General features: G+C 39.4%; 2 protein-coding genes across 3 annotated transcripts; one reads left to right on the forward strand and one right to left on the reverse strand.

Moving 5' to 3' along the window:
- Positions 1-1085: 1085 nt before the first annotated feature.
- On the forward strand, positions 1086-5013 carry tnfsf10 (TNF superfamily member 10). The gene is made up of 5 exons (XM_077244986.1): positions 1086-1287; positions 2356-2502; positions 2755-2800; positions 2881-3000; positions 3532-5013. Exons 1-5 carry the CDS (start codon positions 1096-1098, stop codon positions 3993-3995), a joined length of 969 nt encoding a protein of 322 aa, XP_077101101.1. The 5' UTR covers positions 1086-1095; the 3' UTR covers positions 3996-5013.
- msl2b (MSL complex subunit 2b) lies at positions 4926-11803 on the reverse strand. 2 transcript variants are annotated; one of them, XM_077244984.1, is made up of 2 exons: positions 9722-10849; positions 4926-8637 (listed from the first exon to the last, which is right to left on the reverse strand). In XM_077244984.1, the coding sequence occupies exons 1-2, from the start codon at positions 9861-9863 to the stop codon at positions 6980-6982; spliced, it is 1800 nt and encodes a 599-aa protein (XP_077101099.1). In that variant the 5' UTR covers positions 9864-10849; the 3' UTR covers positions 4926-6979. The 2 variants fall into 2 exon arrangements, with proteins under 2 accessions (XP_077101099.1, XP_077101100.1); XM_077244985.1 differs by lacking the exon at positions 9722-10849 and adding an exon at positions 11707-11803 and having other exon boundaries at positions 5939-8637.
- Between the last annotated feature and the right edge of the window lie 934 nt (positions 11804-12737).

Below are 12737 nucleotides of genomic sequence, written 5' to 3' on the forward strand. Positions count from 1 at the left end.
CCCTGGTAATGTAATGTAAGCTTTTAAATAAATGAGATGTCGGTACAACAGCAGACTACTTACATAAAAATGCATATAATTATCAGTTGAAACTCGGTATCTCCAAATAATATGTCTTAGTAAGATGATATTTACAATCAAAGCTCAAAGACAAAAATTTTGGTTATAATTGCAATGCAATACAATTCGGATTGAGAGATGTACAAATAAACATTCCTCAAAAGTTGTTTTACCAGAATATTTCTAAACACAGGTTGCTTCAGGCCAGTAAATGTTCATCTTGAAATATTACTACCATTATTCTTACTCGTACTTTATAAAAACATTAAAGATTTCACAGCAAAAGGACTTTGATATGACACAGACTTTTTTTTTATTATAGGCTACTAAAATGACATACTAAAAAGGTATGAACTGTCAATAAAAGAGCATGAAGGCATGAAGGACTGTGCACATCAACATTTTCAGCTTATTGATCATCTAGAGGCCTTTTAAATTCATGTATAAATTTATATTAAATATATTAAAATTAAAAATATTTAAACTTAAATTACATTAAACTGACTTTAAAAAATGTGTTACACCTTGTATAACTTCTAAAAAAGTTGCAAATTGCTTAACTTATTTTGATGAGTTAAAACAATGTAAAAACATATGTTGTCATAACTTATTGATCATATATTTTTTTACAGTGAAAGTTCTGTCACCATTTACGCACCCTTATGTTTCAAATCTGTAGGCTATTTCTTCCCTTTATTCCCAAACACAGTGGGAATAATGGTATGAAATGGAATAATTTGTATTTAATGGAAGAAGCCCATAAGGTTTGGAAATACCTGAAGGAGTAAAATGACAACATTTTATTTTTGAGTGAAGTGTTCCTTTAAACTGAATTTTCCAGCAGGGCAAGCACGGTTTTAGGATCAATTTAGACTCATTTTATGCTTGATATGTACGTTTCAGAAGTAATTATATCATAAAGTGATTGCACTGATCAGAAAATCAATAACAAAAGAGGTTCTTACAAGCATGATCTTTACAGGAAAGTAAATCTTGCACTTCGTTTCCTTGATAGTCAAGCGCTGCCCCGCCTCCATGCCTTTTCATATGAAGAGAGAAGGAATTCTGCCTCAGCTTTTGTCTCGAGCAGCAGGAACACACGCAATGGTCAGCATGACAAGCTCACACACCATGCAGTATATCGGACTTCTGCTGCTGGCTGCAATTCTCCTGCAAACAATAGCAGTGGCTGTAACGTTCATATACTTCAGCAACGTCTTATCGACGGTAAGGGCCGTGTACCTTCTGCGTTTTCTTGCACGTTACCTCAAAACTTGTGCAAAGTTTGTCTGGTCGCCTTGTTTTGCATGTTGCGACATTGAAATGCAGTAAATAGAAGACTTAAGTGCGAATCAATGCTGTTTGCAGCCGTTCGCGGTTCGTTTACTGAGGTTTCTGCCTGCATTTTGTTTAGTGGACAGCTGCCAACAGGTCGCTCAGTGGAGCCTGAAGTACAAGTTAAGCAACAGCAGACGACACTCAGTGGCAATGTAGATAGTTTATAATTTAAAAAAAGTCTCTTTGAGGGGAAAAGTTAGCATTTTATGCATGCAAAATATAACTTTTAATAATTTTTATTGTATAGCCTAATAAATAAAAAATAAGCACAGATCTTAATTTACACTAAAATATTTTCATGATTTATCACAACATTTTTTTCTTTTGTCAAATCAACTTAGATAATTTATGTGGTTCAGATGACATAATATTTGGAGTTTCTGTTGATTAAAACCAATCTCCTTCATTCTATTAACTCCAAGTTATACGGTAACTAGGTTACTTACTTTTTTAAGTTAAACCAACAATATATATATATATTTTTTTTTTCTTCATTTTTTCATTTTTCATTTTATGCACACACACACACACACACACACACACACACACACACACACACACACACACACACACACACACACACACTATATATATATAGGCTTAACTATTATTAGTTATTTCTTTGTATGCTTGAAAATATTAGCTATTTAAGGATGCACAATGATCAATAATTATGTAAATAAAGATAAGAAAATATAATTCGCCATTGTTTAATAAGATCATTAAAATTGCATTAAAGTATATTTTATAAAATTTATATTTTGCCTGATTCAAATAAAAATAACTACTACATATAATATCATTATGTTTGCATTTTATTTATGCAAAACAAGCTTTCATATTTAATGCAAATGTAAAATCTTAATTGGGACATAAGCAGCTTTTGTAATTGTTCAGCACGCTGAATATTTAGTTGTGAAAAAATCATAGGTATTAAAACAATTTTTGTATTCACAGATGAAGGAAACCTTCTCCAAAAGCAGCGTGTCGTGTCTGATGCGCGCCAACCTCAGGACGATCAAGGGTCAGGAACTGAACGCGGCGGAGGGAAAGGACGACCCCTGCTGGCAGGTCACGCAACAGCTACACTTTCTGATTGAAAAGGTATCCACTTCAGAGGAGGCCCATGCAGTCATACAGCTGTAGAGTGTAGACAATGAGTCCATTTATGACTTGGATCGTTTTCCCTTTTTTAATTAATACAGGAATTTCCTTAATTTTCGTAAGATGAAACCCAATTTTCAGAAATTATTCTGAAGAATTGGTCCATTCACAACTCTCGTTGTGAAACAAGAAATGTAATCTTTGTTTTTCCCAATGTAATTTTTTTCTTCTCTCTTTATTTTTTTTTAACAGTCAATGTCCAGCCGTTATCAGAAAGAAATATCATCCGCCGTCAAAGGTATTTCAGAGCACATTTCAGATTAAGTTTTTATATGTAGGCATAAGCCATGAGTGAATTAACCGTTGTGATTTTTACAGACGAAGTCTCGCGTGTACTTCCTTCATTGGTGATCCAAGATCAAGATGATCCTCCTCGGCCTAAGATCGCTGCGCATGTGACTGGAAGCTATACACCAGAAGCAGAAAAAGATGGAGGAGGTATGCCTTGTTCTAGCAAACACTTGTTGTAATAATTCAGCACATACAGAAACTGAAAAGAGTTGGTGAAATCAAACTTGTTCAAATCTCAGCAGCTATCGACAAACCTAAATCAACTGCAACTGATTAAACCTTGTTTATCTCTGGGTCATAGTCCACATTCACCTTTAAAGTACATTGAGATATGCAGACTGACTGGATGACATCCAGATCAGATAAAAAAACAACTACGCTATGCAAAAATTGCATGAACAATGTTGCATCCCTGCAAATAAACATTCTTTTCATTTTAGCTTCCCAGAAAGGAAGCTCATAAAACCTTTTAATGTAGGTCAGAGCTCACTTCTTAAAAAAAAAACACATTTCATCATATCTCTGTGGCCATTTGCCTGAAACAAAAAGCTGGTTTATAACTTGAGCCGAGTATTTGAAACAAGCACCCCGTTCCATTCGCCTGCCAAACGGCGAAACAATGCAGCTTTTCTTGTCAAACCCCGACCCATAATCCTTCTCTCTGGCTTGACAATGCAGGTCTACCGAACAGGAAGGTTTACGGCCAGAAGATCCAGTCGTGGGAGTCCGAAAAAGGTCTGGCTTTCCTCCAGAACGTGGAGTTAAGTGACGGAGAATTGGTGGTGCCTCAGGCCGGCCTCTATTACATCTACTCCCAAACTTACTTCAGACACTCGCTCATCGAGGAGGACCAAAGTGACCGCGAGGAAGAGGACGGCACATCGGGCGAATCGGTCCGGGGGAAACCGATGTTGCAGTACGTTTATAAAAAAGTAAGCTCATATCCGGTGCCCATTCTGCTAATGAAAAACGCCCGGACGACGTGCTGGTCACGTGACACCGAATACGGCCTGTATTCCATTTACCAAGCCGGGCTTTTTCAGCTCGGAGGAGGAGACCGGGTGTTTGTGACGGTCAGCAATGTAAGCACCATCGACATGGACGAGAAGTCCAGCTTCTTCGGAGCGTTTTTGGTCAGCTAGTGATACGCAGCATGAAAAATCGCACCTCACGGTTTGTTTTGAACTCCCAGATGAGCGACAGGACTCGGCTTGCTCGGTATTTCTACCTGAGGTTTTTTTGAACAGATGCCAAGTGCCTTAAAGGATTTGGATGCTCTTGCCGAGATGCTCCGTCTCTTGCCAAAACAGTTAACAATGATTGATGAGAGCATGGAAAGGTGCAAATATTTGGTGCTTTTTTTACATTCGGCAAGCGGATCTGATCGTAAATCAGTTCATTGGTGAAATGTGTTGGAGCTCAATCCCAGCACGTCTGCCCTGGAGGGGCAACGGAAAGCGAGGGGCTTGCCAGGTCGTTTTGGAAGCGAGTTGTTGGGACGGTGCGTCTGTCCGGGCAGGAAAAAGAAGGTGCGACTTTAAGCGAGACTTTTGCGCCTGTGGAGGAGCTGCAGGCTTTTACTGTGTGCTTCTGTCCTCCTTGGACCTGTGACTGCATTGCCTTTTTCAAATGTTTAAAAGACAAACTGCATATTGTGATGTAGTAATGCGGCCGGAGAGATTTGCACAATCTTTGCGTTTTACAAATCATACCTTGATTGTATTATTGACATATTGTGATGGTCAGTTTCAGCACTATTAATGTGTTTGTATGAGTTTGCGAGTGAAGGAGTTGTTTTTATTACATAATTCTTTCCTAAAGCATTAATCTTACATTTGCTAAATGTGAAAATCACTGTGATGGTAAATTGTCTTGTATATATTGTCTTTTGTATATACATTCATTCACCTGCACTGAACATACACTGTGGAATGTAGAGACACCTGAGAAGACACTCAAGTCTTTTCACCCTTCTGCATTTTAGTATGTTCTTTTTAGTGTTTCGGTTTTATTATTTTTGTAACATGTAATCTGAAACAGACTGTCAGTTAAACAGTAACTATGTACGTTACAGTACACTGTGTTCTCCGCTTCTGGATATTTTTTCTTATCCAGGCCATAATCTTCATATTAAATATGCACAGTATACATAAAAAAAAACAATAATTGGATGATTCATTTTATTATTAAATATATTATTAATTTCAAGACCATGCAACTGTATTACTTCAATTTTGTAAGTTTGGGGTAATATAAAAATATTTTATATTATATAATTTATGTGTGTGTGTATATATATATACACAGTACATATTGTCATTAAATACAAGTTGATTATTGTTATATATCAAATATTCCCAACTAAATATTTGCCACTATCCACTGGAGCTATTAAGATTATTTGGGCAATTTTTTTTTCTCCAAAATCAGTTTGTTGTTATCAAAGAATGAATAAAATGTTTTATAGAAAATTTGATCAGAATCACTACATCCAATTCCCATGAACAAAGGGGTCATGACTATGCACATTATTGAGATACACAAGATACATTTTATCACAATAGCAATTCATTTTTTTGTATTCTGCCCACTTGTGGTAAATGTTCGTGATTACAATTACTGGGCAGAGCTCCAGTGCATTACTGCACCACAGTTTGCTTGATTACACCATTGAGGACATTCCCGTTACCCATCTAGTGCTCTTTGGAACATGAATGATTAACCTCTGATGTTTCAGGTGCAATATAGATTGTTCAAAGGTACCATAATCAAGATACCACACCAGTTGAAAACAAACAATGGCCTATATATGGATTTTACCATGGCTGAATGAACCTAAGCAATATTTTTCCTGAGCTGGAATATGAATGACACGCCTCATTATAATTGTATGCTTAGGCCCTGCAAAATGATTTTTGCACTAGTAAAGAACTATGGATCTTCCAGCAGCAAGCTAACAAAACAATGCCTCCTCCAAACTATACCCACCTTCATATGAGTTCTGGTTGAGTCGGTCAGGAAAAACATGTACAGTTCATTCATGAACAGCTGTATAAGTTACGCACTCACATATGGACAACATATGTTTCATTGCAAAGTCTTGTGATTGTAATGCAATCTTGTAATTGTTTGCAGCACCCACCCTTTGTTTAACATCACATGTCTGTGCAGTGTTGAGATTATTCTATTCGCATTCATGTTTATATGTACATATAGTCACACTAATGAATACATTTATCATTCAAAGCACCTTTCTAAACTTGTCAAAATGATTTATAAAATCACCTTCAGGGGAAAAAAAACTATGCAACTACTTTGATCAAGTGATTTTTGAAATGAAAAACAAGAGTCCTGTTAGGTTTTTTTCTTTTTTGTGGAAATATGTTACATTTATATTACAGGTATTTAAATGCCCCAAAGGAAAAAATAACAGTTCGAGACAGCAAAAAACTAGCACAATCAGGACAACAACATAATTTAGACAGAAAACCGTACATACTGCATCTGTGTGACTTGCATCTGTAGAAATGGTATCCAGCTGATGCCCTGGGTGGACCGTAATCTATGTTAAGTGATACCCAATAAATACTGCAAATGTTGTTAATGTAACTTACAAAATATATCATAAAATGTACTTTTTAAATTGTATTCCTTAAGTCTGTGTACAAAAACTGTTTATAAATACAACCAGTCTCTACTGATGCTGTAGGGTACCATTCATTTAACAGGTCTCATCCCCTAACCTACAAACTGAAAATCTTTCACATATGCACATAACGTGACCCACAACAATGAGGTCAGGTATATCTTGCCAAAGATGATGCCTTATAAATCACTTGTACCGAAATGGAAAGAAAAACCTTTACCAAAAGAAACTTTCGACTTAAATTATCCAGTCTCACCGCTCCTCCTCTAAAGGTGTGCAAGAAAATCAAAAAGAATAGTACAAATGATTTAAAGGCACAAGCTTCAGCAATAACTAGTTTAATTGATAATGTGAACTGGAACAGAATCACAGTAGCTGCCTTATCGCTGACTCTACATCAGCCCCTCGGCACAGTGCCGCCACACTGAAAGCAAGTCGGTTTGGAATACAGGGCGATGGTAAAGGAGAATCATCTGGATCTCAGTCAAACCTCATGTCTAATGGTTCATCGAATCCTTTGTCTTCGTGTGGCCCCGTAGCCAAGAAGGAGGCCACAGGTGAGCCAGCTGCCGTGGAGACGTTAAGCATCCCGCCAGTGCTGCTACCCGTGGCGTTTCGCACTGCAATGCTGGTGACATTGATGCCCAGAGTAAGTCTTGTCTGCTCGAGCGCCTTCTCTGGCACCGCAAAGGCCTCCAGCTTCTTTTCGCCATTGGCCATGTAGGAGTTCTGGCAGCCCCTGCATATGCAGTCCAGACAGGCTTTGCGGTTGGAGTAACAGGGGCATCGCTGTCCACGGCATGTAAGAACACTTGGGTTTTGAGTTGCTCTGCCGCACTTGCAGCCCTTTTTCTCTTGCGCTTTTTTGTACACCACTTTCGTGGGGCTCCCGGGAATGAGTGTGTTAGTCAGAATCCGTTCTTTCGTCTTCTCTTTCGACTTTGGAGTGCCCTGTTTGGACTTAGTGTACGCCTTTTTGGGTCCATGGTGGTCAAGGGTCTTTTTAACAGTTTTAGCAGGCACCAGTAATGTCTTGCCCACCTTAGAAAGGCCGCCACCGTTGGGCACCGCCGCCATGTGAGGGATAGTCAGAGCAGGAGATTTAGGTTCGCACTTGACCGGAACAGGGGCGGAAGCGCCCAACGTGGGGCCGCGGATGAAGGTGGAAATGGGTAGGGGTTGAATCTTCTCACTGTCGCTTTCCGACCGCGAGCGTTTCCGGTTGGACCGTGGCATTCTCGGTGTCACGGCGGAACAGGATATTCCCAAATGTTGCGGATTCTTCTGGGACGTCATGTGTTGGGGCAAGAGAACTTCCTGTGGGAGTGAGGAGAGTTGTCGGGCAGAGTCAACCGAGGCAAAAGGTTCACTTAAGTTCCCCGAAGGATCAAGAGCCGACTGCAAGATAGCAGGACACTCATCCTGGGTGATATGGTCTGGTTCTAGAGTCCTGAGCACTTCCTCTACACTCAAGAGGAGAGTCCCGCCATCATGCTTAATATCCTCGCCAAAGCCACAAATGTCCATGGTGCTGGTACAAAGCTCCTCGCCAGCAGCTGCCACTGCCTCACACACTGGGATCTCATTTGTGAAACTCTCTTGTTTCACTACGTCACTCCCACTCTCTACTGAGTCTGGAACACTGGCCTCTAGTGAAGGTAAACTGGCGGTCAATTCCTCCACGTTGGTCAAGCCATTGCAGTCCTGGAGACCATTCACCCCTAGAGGACTAAGGCCTTGCTCCTTGATCTCTGTCGAAGGGGACTGGACCTCGTCAGGGAGCATTTCTGAGGTTGAGGGTGTAGGGGACTGGTTTGTGAAGCTCAGGGAGAGTGACTCCTCCTCCTCCTCCTGCCTGTTGTCCAATGAGAGGCCCTCATTCAACAGAGCCAGGATATCTGGGGAACCTTCCACAGAACTTGAAATGTGCTGGGCGAGAGGAGAATCTGCAATGTACTCGCAGAGCTTTCTGTAGCAGTCCACCAAGATGCACAGCTGCTTATTCTCTTCAAACTGCTCATAGTCTTTACACCAGCTGCACGACGGTTTCATCTTCATCTTTTTGCCTTTACATGATTTACAGACATAGTGCTGGCACGACGAATTGGTAGGAGCGATTGGATTTTGTAGCAAATTGCCTAAATAAAGAAAAAAAATATGTTTAGACCATGAAACAACATAATAGGTACTTTAATAACACATCAATATGCTAACTACTCAAATCATAGCCTAAAAAGGCTGCTTGGATGTTGTACCTTTAAAATGATCAGTAATTAGTTTTGTAGATCATGAGCAACATGACACAAGCACTATATTGTATCTCATTAGATATGGTTTTGTAACATTCAAGAGAAGCCCCACATATGTCCTGATGTTAAAGGGTCATGTGATGTTGCATGATGTGGTTCATATTACATGCTCAGCATGTGGTTAACAGGGATCTCAAAGGCAAATAATACAAATGTATTGTTTTTATAAACACAAGCACATCAGGTAAACATGAATTGCTTAATACAAATATTAATCAATTACTTTGTTTCAATTAAAAAACATGCATGGACTATCAACAGATGTATTAAAAAAAAACATTGAGTTGCCTACTCATTCCAAATAAAGCATTACTACAAACAGGGTTCCCACACCTTTTGACCAAAGAATTTTTGGACAACAATCAATTTATTATTTGCAATTACAAATTGCATTTGTAGCAAATAAAGTATAAAAAGTATATTTTAGCATATATGCTATAATCTGGCTTATTTACAGTCTCTACTCGAGTGTAAGATTGTTCATTAATGTGCACTGTCCCGAAAAAAATAAATAAAAAAATATAAATTATAAATAATGACATGCACAGCAGGAAATATCACAAAATTAACAAACACAAACTATATAGGCACGTTATATTTATAATATTTAAACCCTGTGAAGGAATCAAAAATGTTGTAAAATCTGAATTGTTGCAAGCAGCCAGTTTTATCTGAGTGAGCAGGCAAGGCATTACTATTCAACCACCATGTATCTATAAACACATAGCCTGTATGCACTGCTGTGTGTCTAAATGCCCAGGTTCCAGTTGTCATTGTAGGTCAGGAATTTGTGGACACAGTGGGGGTGTGTCATGGTCGGTGGGGCTTCGAGAGCAGCTATAAAGCATGCAGCGATAAAGCAGGAGTGATCATGCAAGCATGCAGTGATGAAGCAGAATAAACGGGCTCTCACCACACACAAGGCAGGCGAGAGACTGTCTGAAAAAAGGCAAGAGCTTATAGATTTCCGCCAAAGCCTGGGGGTCCCGGGGATCGCACTGCAGCACCGACCGACAAGCTGACACGTAGAGAGTGGTCGCATTCACCGGGTTCATCTCAGCAGTGTCGTGCTAGACAGATCCAGTTCGGGGAGGAAAAAAAAAGAAAAGGAGCGACAGTACAAGGCTTCAGTCCCGCCAGCAGCCCACGTATCATCAATGTCGATGAACCGGCGCGTGCAATTCCGTCGAGTGTGAAATGCAAGGGAGATTTCAGCAGATATGTTTGTCTTTACATCGCATGCATTAAAACCACTCCATCTTAACGCTTGCCCCTCTTCCACGGCACGAAATACGGCCAAATCCTCATCGTCATCGGATAAAAGCACATTCACGTTGATCCGATTGAAAACACATTCAGTTATGCATGTGCACGATTTTTTGCATCTTTTTTTTTTATGCAACAACAACACACTGGTGGCGCTCTTCACCCTACCGGGCCTCCAATTACCACCAAATTCAAACAGAGAACAGATTGCTTCCTTGTCTCATCCAGGATGAACGCAGTCCTTATTCGCGGTGTTATTCCATATGTTTATTTATTATTCTTGATGTGCACATACGTGATTAGCCTAGGATCATAGTGGTAACACACAAGCACCGTCACTCTTGTTATTGTCCGCCGCTCTTCATGGCGCTGCCGTTGCAAAAAAATAAAACAGGCCGCTTTTTGTGCACCCAGTCTTTCAGTGCGTTGGGGGTGCCAGATAATCAACGAGCTTGCTTGCGAAGTAATATCAGGTCTGGTGTAACAAAGCGCCGTGAGTTAAGTGCCCGTTTGATGTCAGTGTGAGCTGCGCCTCAGGAACAAAAACAGGCCGCTTCGCTTCTTTTTAGGTTTTATCCTGCCTTTTACCTTTCGTTTGAGACCGTCGTAAGTGTTAAGCGTGATAAATACGCAAATGTAATATCCATTCCATATGCACAAATCATTCTTTGGAGAAAAACGTATAGATATATATTCAGTAGCGATATTGAAATGTATGTGTATTTGAAAAGGCTTCTCCCCTCCCTTCCTCTCCGCATTAGAACAAGGAGGGGGCGCTGCTGTCCACATCTCGCGAGAAGAAATCAAGAACGGCTATGGGAAAGGGACGCGCCGTGATAATCTCGCGATACTTTTCCCGGCTTGTGAGGCTGTCGCGTTTAACTCGCGAGATGAGAACTCAAACTAGTGTGGGCGACTGGTTCCCTTGGTTACATAAACGTTATGATGTGATGTGGGGCGTGGCCCCTCAAGAGTAAAGATAAAGATGTCCGATGATTAACAGAGGAAAAAGAAACAATAAATATAACAAATAATCAGTAATCCAGACACATTATAAAAACAGCAGTCAAATGACCTGATATATATATATATATATATATATATATATATATATATATATATATATATATATATATATATAATGTGTCAATTATTTTATCCACTTTCTCTCTGAATTGTAAGACGAGACAATTTAACTACAGTAAGCTTATTTAATTAAATATAATTAAACTATAAACTATAATTAAATATAAAAGGCACGTCACTGCTTATCTAATCAGGTTCAAAAGGTTATTACAAATTATTACAATGGCATTAGACTATTTGAACTAAACTTTAAAATATATTTATATTAATATATAATATTATTTATTAGAAACAACAACAACAAGAATATATTTTTAATTTCTTTAAATATTTGTAATAAAAAAAAAGATCCATAAACACTGTTATTCTGGTTGAAACCCTCTTCACATCCTGATAGCAATCAATGATAGAAGTCTAAATCTAAATATGTATATGTATATATATTAAACAAAGTACCTATATTGTCTGTGGAAGTCTCAGGACCAAAGCAATGTTCGTCCAATCATTGCATTTGGTCCGAATGCAAAGATACGTTGTCCTACTTACCTTTTAACGTATGCAATTCCATTCCTCCGAGCATCCTTCTCGCGTACGTCATCAGACAGTCACCGAGAACCGCAAACTAACAAGAGCCACCTTTTACAGTTCCTCCAGAACCGTGAGAATGGTCTGTTGACCGAAAGCTTGGTAATTAAATTTGCTTTAAGGATTCAAGGGTGCGGACAGCTTATTTATTTTTTGAGTTTTCTAGTCTTGCCTGTCTGGCACCTTGTTCACCGTGAGTGCGGTGAAACTCCTTCTACACAGTTCCTCCAGAAGCAAAACAACAGTTTATGCTGCGTTTAACACCATGCATGTCATAAACCGTCATTTAGAGACGGCAACCTGTGACATTCTACTCAGAGCTGTTCAGGTCCTCAGACTCGGATTTATGCGTCAACACTTTCAATGCCGAAATTAATCTGCAGCAGTCAGGTGGTACAACTATAGCTTTGTAAAGTGAAAAGTGGAAGTGACATGTGAAGGCGAAGTATTGGAACCCATACTTGGAATTTGTCCACTGGATTTAACCCATTACGCACCAATTTGTTTGTTGTTAGGACTACGAAAAGTTTTAAATGTTACATTTTTAGGCTGGTCTGCCTCAGTGGTCTAACAGCGCTCGTCGTCACTGTCAGAATGAGTGAGATGGCCAATCAAATCAAAGGCGGGGTGGGTTAACTTTTAGTGTGAATTCCAACCAAGCGTGCCGCTCAAGCCCTGAAAAGTGAAGCCAAAGCGTCTCGATCGCCCCCGGTGACCGGTCCTAGTATAGCTCATTAACCCTGCCTCCCCATGTTATTCAATGGGACGTGAGACCAACTAAACAATTAAATTACACTTCACATATTTTTTTTCCAAAGATAGTTTCTGTAATTTACTGTAGTTTTCATCACGCTGATGTAATTTCAAGTGTTTGTTTTAAAATAAGTTTGTTTTTAGTTAGTTATTTGATGCTATGAAAACGGTGCTGTGGCGTACATGATTGACAGCAGTGATTGACAGGTTCTCTGAGCGAAGTAGTCACTTAAGCAACA

This window comes from Siphateles boraxobius, unplaced genomic scaffold, assembly GCF_051911475.1.
Source record: "Siphateles boraxobius isolate OS27281-9 unplaced genomic scaffold, OSU_SipBor_1 26, whole genome shotgun sequence".
NCBI classification, from domain to species: Eukaryota; Metazoa; Chordata; class Actinopteri; order Cypriniformes; family Leuciscidae; genus Siphateles; species Siphateles boraxobius.

Excerpts from the sequence above, each read along its gene's own strand:
- tnfsf10 (XM_077244986.1), top strand. The coding sequence starts at position 1,096 with ATGCCTTTTCATATGAAGAGAGAAGGAATTCTGCCTCAGCTTTTGTCT. Across the intron at positions 1,288-2,355 it reads TCAGCAACGTCTTATCGACG|ATGAAGGAAACCTTCTCCAA; the intron begins GTAAGGGCCGTG and ends TTGTATTCACAG. Across the intron at positions 3,001-3,531 it reads AGCAGAAAAAGATGGAGGAG|GTCTACCGAACAGGAAGGTT; the intron begins GTATGCCTTGTT and ends TTGACAATGCAG.
- msl2b (XM_077244984.1), bottom strand. The coding sequence starts at position 9,863 with ATGAACCCGGTGAATGCGACCACTCTCTACGTGTCAGCTTGTCGGTCG. Across the intron at positions 8,638-9,721 it reads TCTCGCCTGCCTTGTGTGTG|GCAATTTGCTACAAAATCCA; the intron begins GTGAGAGCCCGT and ends TTCTTTATTTAG.